The sequence below is a fragment of the Jaculus jaculus genome, chromosome 3 (assembly GCF_020740685.1).
Source record: "Jaculus jaculus isolate mJacJac1 chromosome 3, mJacJac1.mat.Y.cur, whole genome shotgun sequence".
NCBI classification, from domain to species: Eukaryota; Metazoa; Chordata; class Mammalia; order Rodentia; family Dipodidae; genus Jaculus; species Jaculus jaculus.
The window spans coordinates 144,450,397-144,467,733 of record NC_059104.1 but is presented as its reverse complement, the minus strand read 5'-3'; the positions used below and the strand labels follow the sequence as shown (position 1 = coordinate 144,467,733).

Genomic DNA, 17,337 nt, shown 5'->3' with positions numbered 1-17,337 from the left:
CAAGGCCATTCTAGAGCCAAATGGTAACCACCATACTTAAATGGAAATATCTACTAAAGCAAGCTGGGCAGAAAACACTTTATGTCTCACTTGCTATCTGCTTTCACAAGGGATGTACTTCCACATCCAAATGCTCAAGAAAACAGATATGCTCAATAGGTGTTCCACCATGAAGTGATACTGGAAGGGCTGCATCGTATTCAACTTAAAGGTTCTCTGTCTAAACAGTTATTAGAGTCCCCGGATGGCATAATAATCATGGACTACTTGTATTTCCTAGCTTATCAATCCACTTACCAGCTCTGCTGACAGCATTCTTTGAATCTGTAGCTACAAGATTCCAAAATCACTTTCTTTCTACTCCTCACTACTGTCCCTTAAGTAAAACTATAGTCCTACAGGATTCAGGAATCCTCACAATGCATGAGGATAGGAAGCATTCCTAACAGAGCAGTGTGAGAAAATGGGACCTGTGACAAAGCCGAGTTTGAGAGGCAACAAAACGTTAAGTTTAAGTTAAGAGCACTTAAGAGCTTAAGTGCTGCTGCTAGGTACTGCTTGCTTTGGGAGTTCAGAGTTGTTAATCTCTTTCCAGGTTACACAAGGGGGTTAAGAGACGATGGAGGAGGAGATTAATAATTTTGCTATATATAATCATTTTACTTTTCAGGAATGAGGATGGCTAGAAAAATACATCAAGTATAACAAAGAAAAATTTTCCATGAAAAGCTATCCAACACTATAAAAAGACAATGGTAAGTAAATAACCAAATAATTAAGACTGCAGATCTACAAACCATAAGCTGTACAGAAGTGGAATGTGCTGTTCTTCTCTGTTCACTGTTCTTAAGCCTAAAGCAATATTTTCTTTTCACTTTCTTATACAATACTGTGAGGATGACACAAAAAAGATTTCCCAGAGGATGCGTCATCTTGTTCTTCCTAAAGTAGTCAATGAGCTCACTGGGCTGGCTACCTGACAATTATGCTGATGGTACCGTGCACTTACAAGTGTGTAATGACCCACATTGCAGTTTTCATTTGTATTTCATAAAGGTATCCAATTTGGTTTAGTTTTTGCTAGCATTACTAGAACAGATTTAAATATGAGAAAGTTCACACAAAAAATTTAAAACTGGGCATTTTCTTCCTATTAAAGACAGGGAAGTTAAGGCCCAGAGGGAAGTGATACACCCAAATTTTCAGACCTTTGCTTTCTCTAATAGCTTTTATTTTAATCACTATAACATGCACAAAGCTCTGGGCTTTCTTAAAAGAAAATAAAACCATAAAAGTACCAAAGCTCACTAAAACATGGCTCAACAACAATAGTGTTGTTTAAAGGGAACCAGAAATAATTCCCATGTAATTCAGAAATGGGAGGCATTATCGAGAGGAATTAAGGTCCATCAATTGGCTTCTGGGTAGGTATTCAAACACTAATTGTCAAGTACTTGGATCTTAAAAGATGTTTCTTGGATACTGTCTTAATAAGAAAAAGATATGATAAGTGCTTTCTGATTTAATCGTCACTTGCATATTTCCCCTAAGCAAGCCAGTCTTGGTGGTACATTAGTATATTCCTGGTAGCATGGGACACTTACCAACCTGCTGGTTGATTCCCAGCTTACCTTTATATTCAAATTTAAGAGAATCAATGCCACCCAAGTACCTTGTTAACACTCATTCACAGGAGACAGGAACTTATCTAATGGGTCTGACAGGACAAGAACTGAGTATACCCTAATGTTCTTCCCCTTTGGGGCATTTCTGCTCAGGTACTAACTCACTCCTCACCTCACCTGTGCAGAGGGAGATTTCTGCTCACTGTATAGCTGTGTGGACTCCATATAGCATGTGTGACTGTATGCTCTACTGGAGATGTAGTAGAAAGTATAAGGAAAGTCTCTGTCAGGAGATCTAGGGCCAATTTCCAAATTAGCTTTTTTTTAAAAAAAAAATCAGTATTAAAGCAAACATTTTGATCTCCATCTGTGAAATTTCTAAAGTTTTCAATTGAATTTGCACTCAGGATAGAAACAGGGTGTTATTTATAGCCCAGGTATATAGTACATTGCACTAAAAATATGTGTATTTGTAATCATGACATTTAAATATCATTTGCTACAAAATATATGTGAACAGCCTTATCTGATTAGGAAGACAAATATAATATTTATAATATCAGTTTTTTTTTTTAAACACAGGCCTATATTGAGAATTCTACCAATGAACCATCAACGCCGTAACACAGGCCTACATTGAAAGGACCTTTATATAGAGGGCTAGAAGATATAATCAACACCCTGGTTAATCAAGGAGAGCTTCCCAAAGCTTATGCTTATCATGCTCCCCTTGCATCTCCACACAGTGTCTATCTACAGAACTTCAGAATATCAAAACCCCTGTCTTTCATAATTACTCTGCTAATCTACTCTTGAAGAATGAATCACCTTTATGGGAAAGACCAAACCTACAAGGATGTGTATCACACACTACTTGAGCAGTCTTTCTTCAATCATTTCACTAGAACACCAGAATTAACTGCTCAGAAAACACTTCCCCTACAGTAATTCTAATCTATACAGGTATCTCAATTTTTATTTTGGAGATGCAATTTGCACTCAGGATAGAACAAGATAATGCTTTTCATTATTATATACATACATATGGCAACTGCTGTGGAAGACTTGAATCTAATGACCACATAAAAGCAGCCACATCCAAAATACTAATGCAGTTTGTTCATGGGCTGCATAAATTCTTACCATGCAAAGTCTGCTCTGTCCCCAGCACATTCCACTCGGCTGGCAGTTTCAGGTGTCTGAATGCTAGTGCCACCTTCTCATCAAGAGAGTTCACGTCCCGGGAAGGGGGTCCTGATCGGTCCAGAAAACGAGTGAAGTTCAGAGCCTGCTGATTTCCAGCACTGGTGGCCAGGAACTGAGCTGCATCATATGCCTCATCCTGGACAAAATGGAAGTCTTCTTCAGCCACCACACACACAGGCAGGCCCTCTTTAGAAGCACAGAGCAGCACCTTCACGGTCTCACAGCAGTCATGTCCTAAAGAAGCATATACAAAAAAAAAGTAGAATTTGGGCCCATACATAAAAGGACCTTGGTGAATTTTTGTAGTTCTTTTTTCAAGACAAGAAAAATTCTCCTAAAATAAATCCTTCCTTCCTCTGGGCTCTCATACTTTTTCTCTCCACTTCCTAAAATTCCATTTTTAGCTTTACAAATTATTTACAGACATTTACAAATATGAATGGCATCCCTTAACAAACAACAATTATGTATACCGTTTTCACCATGCCTGTAAAGTGCTATTTGACACACAGAATAGGTAACAACTACTGCTGTACTACTTTAAACAAATTGTGAAATGAAAGTTCCAGGACCTGGTAAGGCCTGGCATGCAATAGGAAGTCTAAAGCCTACCAAGTTGAAGTACATACACAATAAAACAGGAAAAACCACCCCTCACACAAGGATAAGGAAGGAATGGCACAGAACACCCACAGCAGCACCTATCTTACTAGCACTACATTACAATAAGTCAAATCAGAAACCACTCTGAAAAGGAAGCCTACCTGGCTTTACCTCCTATCACTAGCAATCCAAGATCTAAAAATTACATAAGATTGTTCCCAGTTTTGCAGTATTTTTTTCCCCTTGTCTCAATCACTAAGGCAGTGAAAACGTCAATAATATCAACTGGTTCAGATAAGGGTGATGCAATGCTATGGGACTAGTAAACTTGAGTAGGAGAAGAAAATATGCTAAAGACTGTGCTGCCCACATCAATGTCAGCAGACACTATCCAACTGACTCAGGTTATAGTTCGGTTGTTTTTCTGGCATAAAATGTTTCTCTTGCTGCTGAGCATGGTGGTACATGCTTTTAATCCCAGCACTTGGGAAGCAGATGAAGGGAGGGCCACTGAGTTTGAGGCCATCCTGAGACTATGTAGTAAATTCCAAGTCAGCTTGGGCTATGTGAGACCCTACATGGGGTGGGGGGAGTTTCTCTTGGTGGTGCATGCCTTTAATGCCAGCACTCATCAGGAGGGTGAGGTAGAAAAATTGCCATGAGTTCAAGGTCAGCCTGGGCTAGAGTGAAACCCCTGCTTCTCTTAAAATGATCTAGATTAGATCATCTAACTCATTCTGCTCATCATTTACTCTCATCATTCACTAAGTTCAACGATCATCATTTGAAAGTAGAAAAGGTTGAGAGTTTCAGTTACCCAATACTATGTTTAGTTCATAGGCAAGATTCAAACAAACTGCAGAAAACTGTGCTGAACTCTACAGGAAACACGGTCCAACTGAGGTGTTGGGGGCACTGCTCAGTGTTGGGAGAAGAATGTTCAGTGGATAATGTGCTTGCAAAGCAAGTATGAAGATCTGAGTTTGAATCTCCAGCAACTATGTAAAAATGTTGTGGAACTTGTAGTGTCGGCACTAGGAAGGTAGGGACAAGAGAAATTCCAGTGCATGCTAGCTAACTTGTCTGGCCAAACTGCTAAGCTCTGGATTTAGTAAGAGACCTTGTCTCAAGAAATATGGTAGAAAGTGAGTGATGAAGACCCACAATGTCAACCTCTGCCCTCTACATGTACATGTGTGTGCAACCTCCCCATAAAATGCACCATCACATATGCATGCCACACACATATACACACTCAAAAGAGGACGGCCTTTTAACAGGCACTCTGCTCCCAACTTTCTAAAGCCTAGGGATGTTTCTCTGTAGTACTCAGATGTACTGTCCTTTTCTTTCCTTCCTGACTTATTTAACAAGCATTTATACAATATTGGTATACTACTGCCAGTGTTAAATGCGTGCGCTCATAAATTATCAATAAAAAGTTTTAAAACATGCAAAAATACCATTCAGTGAATCTTCTTTGGAATACAATAGAATTTCCAATAACTTCTGAAATGGCCTAAACATACCTCTGCCATTTTATAAGAAATGCTTATAAGAAGCAGCATTCTCAGCACTGATGTTTATAAAATCAAAATTTTGCTCAACCCTGAAAAAAAACCTATAATATTAAATGATCAATCAAAAGTTAACTCTTGAGCTGGAGAAGTGACTTATTGTTTAAGGCACTTGCCTGCAAAGCCTAAGGACCTATGTTCAACTCTCCAGATCCCATGGAAGCCAGATGCACAAGGTGGTTCAAACACACAAGGCTGCACATGCACAAAAGGTGGCACACACGTGTGGAGTTCGACTTCAGTGGCTGGAGGTCCTGGCATGCCAATTGTCTCTCCCTCTCTGCCTCTCACTCTTATTCTTGCTCTCACTCTCTCACATTAAAAAAAAAAGGCTAATCTGTTGGGCTTGCTTCAAAAAAAATGTGTGTATATACACGTTTTGTTGTGGGGGGGAGACTCAAGTCACACAGAACAAGGCCAGAGGTCAATATGGGCTGTGTTCCTTAATCACTTTCCACTTTTTAATTTTTTAGACTGGGTTTCTCACTGAACTTGGAGCTCACTGATTTGTCTATAGAGTAGCTAGCCAGCAAGTCCCAGAGTGTTCTGCCCCTGCCACACCAGAATGGAATTATAGACATATACCACTATGCTCAGCTGGGGATCCAAACTCAGATGCTCATGTTTGTACCAACTTTACCAACTTAGGTACCTCCCCAGCCCACAATTTGTTTATGAAAAAAATAAGCATAGTCATCTCATTAACATGGTAGCCTGACACTATTAAATAGCTCCTAGTCTATCTAGTAAGTTAAATGCTGTCATATGCAAGAACTCTCTTGAAACTTTTAGTAGTGTCACACCAAAAATACACATTGACCCACTTCATTTCCATATTTCCATATTGTTAAAGAGAGATGGCTTAGCAGTTAAGCGCTTGCCTATGAAGCCTAAGGACCCCAGTTCGAGGCTTGATTCCCCAGGACCCACATTAGCCAGATGTACAAGGGGGAGCATGCATCTGGAGTTCGTTTGCAGTGGCTGAAAGCACTGGCATGCCCATTCTCCCCTTCTCTCTCTCTATCACTCTCAAATAAATAAATAAAATTAAACAAAAGAAAATTTTTTTAAAAAGAAAGAAGAAGAAAGGTATCTCTAAAAAAAGAAATAGTATGTACTTATGATGGCAATTTTATTGTAGTTATGGATCTAAGCATTGCTCATTTATTGATAATTGACAAATTTATAAATTCCTAATAGTACTCTAGGGTAGCTGAGTGTCAATAAATACTAAAATCAAAAATTTCACAATTATCTGTTATAAATTATGTGAGATCCAAATTCAATTTTTCTTCAAAAGTTAAACCTGCTGTGCTCTAGAGAAGACTTCAGAGTAATCTAAAATAGCAACAACCTCTGCCCTTAGCCATCAAAACAATCCTTATTCTTTCTTACTAATCTTCTTCTCAGATCTATGCAAAGAAATCTGAAAACCTGAGTTAGAAAAGAAGTCACTAGACAAAGCAAGCATCATTTACTGGCCTATCCAACCACCTTCTGTATGTACACACACAAAAAGAAAGAGAGAGGAAGGGAGGCAGAGAAGAAGGGAGATAGAATGTTCAGGGGGACTCATCTGCTTCTTTCACAGAAGAATTTGTGAAGAGTTGAAGATATATGAGTGAGGCACTGTCAACTCTATTTGTATAAAACTAAAATGAATGTTAGATCATGGAAGGCCATGGAACAGATATCTAGGAGAACCACCCACTTTAATTTCAGACAACACAAATTCACAATCTGAAGGAGCAATTGTGAGTCAGTGAAATTAAGATTTGACATAAACCTGTAAATTGTTTGGTATGATTACAGGCTTATTTTTCTAAAGAAATCTTCTGGATTAAAATGAGGAGAAGAAAGAATTTCTTAGCTACGACTCCATTAAAAAGTAAATTAGAAGTGTTACCACCAGTTAAGAACAAAGTTGCCCACCTACAGCCTGGAAATCAACAACCTAATATTGGCAGTCAGAGCTCTAAATCATTATTAGACTCAAGATTGGCTTTAGAGCCCTTTAGCCTTTCAGACAAAGTATCTGGGAGGAGGGAATTACTATTTTTTTGGATTAATGATTGTATAATATGGACCCACCTGTAAAATTAAATCATTGCATATGTACATGTAGAATGTTTTGCTGTTGTAAACTTGCTCTAGATACATGTTAGTGATGGTGGTGGGAACTATATTAGTCTTATGTCTGCCTTTCATTTAACAAATGAAGGTAATTAAAATTGACAACTATTCTACAAAGGCATGGAAATGGAAAATTACATCCAATATGATATAATAATCACAATTTAACTTTGTACATTAAAACTAGGAAGTATAGTACGAAAGTGAAATAGCGAGACTTCTGGCTAATTCCATGGTGTTTTTCTTTGTACTTAATTTCCTGGTAATAGGAAAGGAAAATAAAGATTCAGATTTTTTTTTTTTAAGAGTTAAATTGTGACATTTTCACTAATTTTCTCAAAGTAGCTATCTTACAAGATTTAGAGAAGGAGAGAAATTATCAAACAAACATAGCCTAAACTTTAAATTCCTCCCTGAATGTACCTGTCAGGTACATTTATTTTACAACAAATTTAAAAAAATTATGGGTTAAGAGCAATTGGTTCCCAGCTGGGCAAATTACAAGAAGTAATAAAGTATGGACAGTCAGCTAGAAAGATAGAAAATGCTAGTTTGGGACCCTAGGCTCTCGTGCAGACAGGTTTGGCTATCCCGAGAAAGTCACTCAGCCTTGAAAACTGTTTCTTTGCTCATGATATGAGAATATCAAAAACCTTATGAGTTGCAAAATAATCAGAATATCAGAGGGCCATGTACAAAGCATCTGGCATAACAAGTGATGATGATTAGTAAACTAAAATGCTTCTGTTCATTTAACTCAAGAACAATAGATCCTTTTATAAAGAGTTTTACTAGCCAGGCATGGTGGTGCATGCCTTTAATCCCAGCACTTGGGAGGCAAAGGTAGGAGGATCACTGTGAGTTCAAGGCCACCCAGAGACAACAGAGTGAATTCCAGGTCAACCTAGGCTAGAGTGAGACCCTACGTTGAACCCCCCCCCCAAAAAAAAAAAAAAGTTTTACTAGCCAGCATGAGCCAACAACTAAAAACTGAAAAAATAAACGGGAAAAAGAATAAATAAAAACACAAAAAGCAACTGGGGTAAGGAAAAAAATGGTCAATGTTCCTCTTGAATTCATCAAATGCATGCCTCTTTTAGGCTCTACAGGTCAGAGGTTTGTATGACTGAGGTTGAGAGAGCTTCCCTGCATACTTATCACTGTACAAAGCCTCTGTATCCATGGAAACAGAAAAACTGCTATACATAAACAAAAGTGCTGAAGTATGACCAAGAATTACTTCACTTCCTGTAAAGCTAAAAGTGGAACACATCCCATCTGGGCCTTCTTTTCAGAGGATGAAACAATCAGGCCTTTGTTTTACTGCTATCTAAAAAGGGAGCTTAAAAGTACTTGGTGGGCCAGCCAAGGCCAGTCCTACGCAGATGTCATCCTCTAAGAGAAATGATACACTAGTTGTCAGTGGCTGGGGATTGTAATGGCTTTCATACTCCGCCTGGCATCAAAGTATTTAAGGATGTGGTATGTTTTTATTCTTTATGAAATGGCTAGGGTATAGTGCAGGAAAAAAAAAATTTCAGTCTGTAGATCTACACTCTGAGAAAGGATTACAAAGAAAAGTCTAACAGTAAATGTACAGATTTGGTAAGTCTATAAAATGTCTCCATATGTACAGGAATACTTGATTACAGAGGGAAAAAACAGCAAGCACAGGAAGGAATTACATCATGTGCTCTTTAAAGAAGGAAGGACTAGCTAATTTGTACTAAAAATTTAATTTCCTATATTCCAACCTACACCTTTTTCATAGCGCCTCTCAGTCTTTTTTACCCACTACCATCACTCTCAGGAGCCCTTTTAGACATTTCTCCTATATGACTCTTACATCAGGAAGTTTTAATTTCATTGATATGCCATATACTTATATGTATCTGCACTGTATATGCAAAGATTATGAATTTTTACACACCACCTCTATCTAATTTATACTCACTGGATTCATACCAGTCTTACTGTAATGCATGCTCTAGGAATGCAATTCCAAGGTAATAAAATATATAACTTCCTTATAACAGGATTAGTACAATGTACAATTAATTTTTTCACCTTCAACTAGTTAATGGTTTATTTTTCCATTATTTGGATTTACCAGCATAGATAGTAAGTTAAGGTTTTGTAAATACACACTCATAGCTATCAAGAACTAGCCTTTACAGTTTTTCAAATGTGTGTCTTGTTTAATAATTTCTGGACCTCTGCTGCTAAAAAAATTAAGAGTGTTCTAGTTCACAAGAAATGAAAGTTATATCATGCTGTTAAGTGTAGGCCACTTGGAAAGACCTGGACTTGCAATTTTTCATTGAGTCTGAGGGGTTTATGAACATGGCAGTTGCTTATTCTTTTCATGATCTACTTTATAAGGTATCCTCCTTTACACATGAGGGGAAAAGAAAAAGAAAAATAAAGAAGTGGTGAATCTCACTTAACATCAACAAAGACTTATAGTTTCACTGCTAAGCTAGAACTGCTGCCATGCATTCCAAAAGTAACTAAATTCATGTTCTGAAAAGGGTTCATTTATGGCAATTCTGTCATGACCCATTTCATAAAATAGTATCTACTAAACATACTACTTTGTTTTTTTCTAATTTTGAAATCATTGTGCTTTGTCTAAAACTCGGTTTGACTTGTAAAACGGAATCCAATAAAACATTATTCCCAAGAGTATTCCAATATCCCCAGAATTACCTTGAAAGGATACTGTATTTACTTTCACTATTTTATAAGGCAGTAACAATGAGGTATTTTATTATCATATATTATAAAATATTTTACCAGACCTGGTGGTACATATCTGTGATCCCAGTACTCAGGAAGGTCTTTTAATAGCCTGGGCTACATAGTGAGGCCCTGTCTCAAAAAACATGGCTAGGGAGATGGCTCACTGGGTTAAAAGATTTTGCCATGCAAGCACGAGGAGCTCAGTCAATCCTCAGCACCCATGTAAAAAGGCTGAATATGACAATGTACACCTAAAGCTCCCAGTGTGGGGGAGTGCAGACACGGAAGAATCAATGGAGCTTGCTGCTCAGCCAGAAAATAGAAGCACCAGGCTCTATACAAGGCTATTTTAAGGAACCACCAAGGAAGAGTAATAGAGAACAGCATCTTATGTTCTACTATAGCCTCTGCATGCCTAACAAATGCACACACACATGTACATGCTATACATACACAGGGCAGCCTCCCCCCACATAAAAACAACAAAGAGACCACCACTACAAAGGTAAACATAGTTCCATGTTTGATAGCAAATTATACCCTTGAACCAGCCATCTCAAAGGTATTTAGAATGTAGTATTTTATTACAAAATTTGGTTCGTCTTAGTCTTAATTAGTGTAAAGATGGATTTAGTTAAGGAAGAATATTAATTTCAAAGTCTTCAATCTAGTTTTATTAAAAATTACTACATATAATTTGCTTACAGCATGCTTCTTACATTCAAACACTTCAAGAGCATAAAAAGTAGAGTGTAACTCTCCTTCAAGATGAACTGCAGTGCTCCAGGGATAAATGGCTCAGCAGTTCAAGGCATCTGCTTGCCAGTGCCTGCCAGTGTTGGAATGAATTCCCCAGCACCCACTTAACAACAGATACACAAATTGGCACATGTGTCTGGAGTTTGTTTGCAGGGCAAGAAGTCCTTATGTGTCCATTCTCCTCATTATTTCTCTCATTCTCTCTCTCTCTCATAAAAAAATTTATTTTTTTTTAAATGAACTGCATATATCTATAGCCTTCAAATGAAAATAGGCAATACAAATTTACTTTAAAACTTTTACAACTTCTTTAAATACTGTCCTTAAAAAATATGTTTTTCCTCTGTTTTAGATTTTTTAAATAGGGTTTCATGAAGCAGAGGATGATGGCCCTTAACTTCTGATCATTCTGCCTCTACCTCTTGAGTGCTGGAACTATAAGCATGTGCCACTACACCAGACTTTATAATCTCTCTTTTTAAAAAGGTTTAAAAGATTTGACTATTTAATTCCATATTTCCCTCAGTGAACTCCCCCAATTTCCTAAACTTCAGTGTTACACAACAGGAGACATCAGGAAGGAACAAATTTCCAACTCTAATAGAAGAGCAACAGGAACAGGGAGTAACAGTGGCTCTTTACTACAATCAACCAAGAAAACAAAGCATCGAGAAATTCACAGTGGAATTCTCAAGGGTGTAGGATAAAAACTCAAGCTTATTGTATTTAAAAAAAAAATTCTGGGCTGGAAAGATGGTTTAGCAATTATAGCCCTTGCCTGCCAAGCCTAAGGACACATTTGACTCTACAGGTCCCATGTAAACCAGATGCACAAAGTGATGCAAGTGTGCAATGTCACATGTGCATACAAGGAGCTACACAAATCTGGAGTTCGTTTGCAATGGCTGGAGGTCCTGGGTATTCCAATTCATTCTCATATTCATCCCTGCACCTCTTCATTAAAAACAAAAGGCTAGAATATTGGGTTTGCCTCAGGAAAAAAAAAAAAAGCAATTTTTTTTCAAAAGTCAAGGTGGGGCTAGAGAGATGGCTTAGAGGATAAGGCGTTAAGTCTGCAGACCCAAAGGACACAGGTTCAATTCCTCAGAACCCATATGAGCCAGCTACACAAGGTGGCGCATGGGTCTGGATTTCCTTTGCAATGGCTGGAAGCCCCGGTGCACCCATTCTCTGTCTCTCTCAAATAAATAATAAAATTAATATTTTAGAGCTAGAGAGATTGCTTAGCAGTTAAGACATTGGCCTGCAAAGCCAAAAGATCCCAGTTCAATTCTCCAGGACCAATATGAACCAGATACACAAGGGGGCGCATGCATCTGGAGTTCGTTTGCAGGGGCTGGAGGCCTGGGTGCTCCCATTCTCTCCCTCCCCCCCCCCTCAAATAATTAATAAATAAATAAATAAAAACAATGTTTTAAAAAAGTTTTAAAAAATCAAGGTGACCTCAGTTGATAAAGGACTTCTCAAACCATTAATGCAAAGTCTTCAGTAAGAGGATCAATTGAAGACTCCCAGGAGAAGCATGAAAAATGTCCAGGATAAAACTGAAGAGAACTCAGAGAATTCTCTCAAATATAATTTCTCAAAATTAACCTCACATACTGTGAAGTATTTGTGAGAATTTCACATCAGTGGCCTTTTGAAGAATGGGTAGCAGTGGAACTTTTTTTTATAATTAAACAGAAAACTTGGCCATCTACAAATAGGGTTAGTTTGACTTCAATTTTATATCTTTCTCCTGCCTTATTGCTTGGGTTAGTATTTCTGGTACTATGTTGAAGAGCAGTGGTGAATATTCTCTCTTTTTAATGTAATTTCCTTGTAGGAAAAGACAGAGGTGAGGGTAATAAAATAAGGCATAGTGACTCACAGTTCTAATTCTAGCACTCAGGAGGGCTGCTGCAAGTTTAAAGCCAGCCTGGTATACAAAGTGAGATAGTGTCTCAAAACAATCCCTTCCCCCACCCTGAGGTAGGATCTTACTGTAGCCCAAGCTAACCTGGAACTTACTCTGTAGTCCCAGGCTTGCCTCAAACTCACAGTAATCCTTGTACCTCTGCCTCCCAAGTGCTGGGATTAATGGCAGGTGCTAACCACACCCAGCCAACTCACCTGATCTCTACTAAAAGTGAGAAAGTAGAAAAAAATGGGAAATGATTATAATTGAGGTATCTGAAGTCTCAGTTTTGTTTTAGATGACGTTTTGGAAATATCTCATATTTTCAATCACTTTTACAGAAAATTTTTGTTTGATAAGAGGTTATTGACATCAAAGTGTAACTGTCTTTTAACAGTCAATCAGTCATCTGGTTTTAGTAAGAGAAAAAAATGTTATAAAACATTGACAATGAATTATACAAAGAACTCAAAGAAAAACAAGAGGGGTAAAAAAAAAAAAAAAAAAAAAAAAGCCATTTAAAGCAAGACATGACCAGGGAAATGGCTCAGGAGTTAAAAGCACTTCCTTGCAAAGCCTGCTGGCCAGGGTTCAATTTCTCTCTTAAAAAAAAAAAAAAAGCCTCGAGCAAAGGTACAAGAATCTGGCATAACATTAGGGTTCCAGTCTGCCATAAGAAGTTAGTTTGTAACTCCAAAGACAGTAACTGCCACCTTCTTAATTTAAGAATCCTCTGCTGGTGAATGTTTAACAGCATGCAGAGAAATGCCTCTTAACCAAGAAACTGCCAGAGGAAGGGGGGCTGTTATTGCATATCACAGCTAGGACCCAGAACTACGTCTATGCTATTCTTGCCCTTTCTCAAATTTACTTATATTTTCTTAGTATCTACTTTAATATTCTTTCTTATTCTCTTCTAAGTGTATAGGCAACACACTGCAGTCAAAGAGATGACCCACATTAGTTTAGAGATGGTAATATTGAATGGCACCTGTGAGAGAGCAGATCTCAAGTTCCAGATAAGCTTTTACAATATGATATGCATCATAGGAAATAAGATGGCTGTGGAGTAACAGAGAAGGCTATTTAATACTCCTCAGAAAGGAAATTGTTACCTGTCCTGGCCACCTTCTTATATTTCCTATCCCTAGAAATCTGGGGGGGGGGGGAATTCCTAGGAACTGTCTACAAATCTTCATAAATCCTGTTTCTCAGAATCATTTTTAACAATTAGGTAAAAACAAATGTGGTCTTCAGGGCTGGAGAGATGGCTTGGTGGTTAAGGTGCTTGTCTGTGAAGCCTAAGGACCCAGGCTCAATTCCCCAGTACCCACGTAAGCCGGATGCACAACGTAGTGCATGTGTCTGAAGTTTGTTTGCAGTGGCAGGAGGCCCTGGTGTACTCATTCTCTTCCACCCTCTAAATAAGTAAATAAATTTAAAAAATTGTGTGATTTTTAATTGCTGTAACAGCAATTCTCAAAAGGGCATAATCCAAAGAATTCTGTAGATAACAGACATAAAAGCATTTATATGAAAATAACACAGCAATGAAAAAATGGCAAACTGATCCAACCTGGTAAAACCAGAAAATCAAAGTACTTGCTAATAATTCTTATGATACCCAAACCAGCAAAACATAACTGCTAAACATGTTGGCAGTTTAGCCATATCAATTTTATTCTCCAAGGGGAAATTATTAAACTGTCAACATTATTAGAAATTTGCCCTCAAAATGTACTCTTCTAAAATCTGATGCAAATCAGTCAACTGTTAACTTTAAAGCAAGCCCAACTGAGGAAAGAAACTCATCTCCAAACACTGATCAACACAATGTCACATGCTGAGACAAGACAAAAGGTAAGCATCACTTTATCATCTGTGTGTACTAAATATAACAATATCCACATGACTTGTACAGAAATTTTTAAATTCTGTTTAAACTTATAAATGCAACCAATACTGATTAAGCATTCATTCCATAATGACCTAGGATTCGTAAATTGGGGACAAATTTGGTTTTTGAAAGATATTATAAATTTTTGTATTCCACAGATGAGAAATGTCTTACTGAATGTATTTTAGCTTTTTGGTTTTGTCACCATGAAATTCAAAATAAAAGCTGCAGTTCCATCATAATAACGACATGTGGATTTTTAATTTTCTAGAGCTTTAATTTTTTTCCAAATTTCAACATTTCATAAATTAACATTTTCGATGCTCCTGATTTTTTAATTCAAATTATAACATCAATTTATTTTACTTACTTCTACTTAAGTTCAGAGTTGTGTGGAGAGGAAAGATAAACTAAATGTAGTACCTATGTATTTAGAGATCTGACAATAGTTATGTTAACCTGACTTATTCTTACTATCACTCTATAATAATCAACATTTTAAAAAGCATTCAAGGGTTAGGAAGACGGGTCAGTTCAAACACACTTGCTTGGAAAGGCCTAACACCCCAGGTTCGATTCCTCATGTAAAGCCAGATGCACAAAGTGGCTCCTAGCCAGGCTCCTTGTGTCTAGAGTTTGTTCAAAGTGGTAGGCGTTGACATGGCCATACTTTCTGTTTTGTTTCTCTATATCTTTCTCTCAAATAAATAATTCTTTTTAAAAATTGTTCAAGTACTAGTACAAAAGCAAAATGTGGCTGTGTGAGCCTGTATTCCCAGCACTTAGGAGGTTGAAGCAAAAGGATAGAGATTCAGGTCAGCTTCAACTAGAGCCAAACCTTGTCAAAAAAGGGGGAAATAAAAATTTAAAACTTTTTTTTAAAAAAGGCCAGTAAAGGATCTATAAAAGATTCATTCAGACACTTACCAGGAGCAATGGTCTCTAATGTATCAGAACTGACTTTTCGAGTGCTTGTGCAGTGATGAAGAGTGGAACCTGAAAACACTAAGTAAAAAACAACATCTTCTTCAACTTTATCCTCTTCAGCAAGCAGTACCGTAACAACACAGTCACCCTAGGAAAGGAAAAGGTATAATAAGTTTTTGTTAGCAAGGTTCCTCTGGGAGCCTACCTTTCTAAAGTACCTTTAAAGAAAATTCAAATGTAAACTGACACTGAACCTCTGGTTCTAACAGGTTTTCATTTTGTTTTGTATAGTGTAGGCCGGAGCTCCACCACTCACCTTCATTTCCAGTCCCTACTGCATGTTGATACAAACACAAAAATATTGACTGGGTACCCTTTTAGGCATTGAGAGTACAAAATGAGACTGAATATAAGTAAGATCTCTGTATTTTTTAAACTTCCATTTTAGCAGAGGTTGTTAAATAGCAAACAAGATAACAATATAGGTTAAGAGTGAGATTATGTTTTTAAGACATAGAATGTTTCTCAGCTACTGTTTTCTTGTGCAACATTAATTTGTTAATTTGCTAAATTCTACATCCCACAATTAATTACCCAGTCTACCTACTCTCCAACAAAAGTGAAGGACTCTAGATTTGTGTGTAAATGTTAGTGTCGACTCCAATTCCACTGTGTAAAATGCTCGCCCACCCCCATATAAGAGCCTCAAGCTTCCTACTTAGTCCCCAGTTGGTGGAGCCTTTGAGAAGTAGAACCTTGCTGGAGAAGTTGTGCTGCTGAGGGTGACCTTGGGGTTGACAAGTGTCGCTCACTGGATGTTCAGAGGTAGCGCGCTCCTGCTGCTTTCCCTCTATGCTACTGATACATGAAGATGTGAACTCTGCTATGCTTTTCTCTGCATGATGAAATTTTCCTTCAAAAGTGAAAGCCTAGCCAGGCGTGGTGGCAAACTTCTTTAATCCCAGCAGTCAACGCCTTTAATCCCAGCACTCTGGAGACAGAGATAGGATCGCCATGAGTTCAAGGCCACCCTGAGACTACACAGTGAATTCCAGGTCAGCATGAGCTAGAGTGAGACCCTACCTCAAAAAAACCAACAAACAAACAAACAAAAAAATGGGTAAACTTGAAATTAACCTTTTCCTCCCCAATAACCTGCTTCTGTCAGGTATTTGTCCAAGCAACAGGAAGGTAACTGCTACATCCACTTACGAAGATTTTTAATTAGATTACTAACTTAATTTTCCTTGAATAGATAAATGCAAGCAAACTTTTCCCCTTTATAATTAATATATGAAAACAGATTGAAATTTTGTATCATGACCACCTGCTTTGCATGTTCTTTATCCATCCCTCCATTAATATCATTGTGTCAATAAGTCTGTGCATGCCTTTGTGACTACTGAGAAAGAAATCGTTGTCCTTTAGCTGCAAATATTCTTTTATCAGTTTTTGTAAGTTTTGTTGTTGTTGTTGAGGCTTAGAGCTAGGGTAAGTATGCTCTATAAAACAGAGTCCTAATTACTAGTCTTTCAATTATAAATACTGAATTTGTGCCACAACCATAAGCTAACAAAACAAACTTTTAAGGCACTGAGATTTAATATTCCACAAATCCTAATAATGATCTATTGAAAAAAATAGTTCAGGGAAAGCCTGGCCACTTAAAACATCAAACTTAGAGGGAAGAATTTTTATTTATTTAGAACATTCTTTTCTTTTCCATTTTAGCAACAATAAGGTCCATCAGAGAACCATGCAAACCTGTGGCCACACTAGTAAGCCTAGAAGCATATGAAGCCACTGGCAGTTTTTTCATAAACACTGAAAATCTAGGCAGGGTCTCACTTGAGTCCAGTAATTTAAGTCTTCTGAATGCGGGGCCTAAAGATGTGTATTACAACATCCAGCTCAAAATTATTTCTAAGTAAAAATTTTAAAGCAAAACAA

At 37.6% G+C, this 17,337-nt stretch overlaps 1 protein-coding gene across 8 annotated transcripts in view; it reads right to left on the bottom strand.

The window, feature by feature from the left end:
* Window positions 1-17,337, bottom strand: part of Akap13 (A-kinase anchoring protein 13) — a 283,132-nt gene that overhangs the window by 168,316 nt on the left and 97,479 nt on the right. For all 8 annotated transcript variants that reach the window (XM_045145632.1, XM_045145633.1, XM_045145636.1 and 5 more), the window contains exons 3-4: window positions 15,388-15,535; window positions 2,769-3,065 (exon numbers count right to left, since the gene is read on the bottom strand). In XM_045145632.1, coding sequence (XP_045001567.1) covers window positions 2,769-3,065; window positions 15,388-15,535 — 445 coding nt within the window. The remainder of the gene's footprint in view (window positions 1-2,768; window positions 3,066-15,387; window positions 15,536-17,337) is intronic.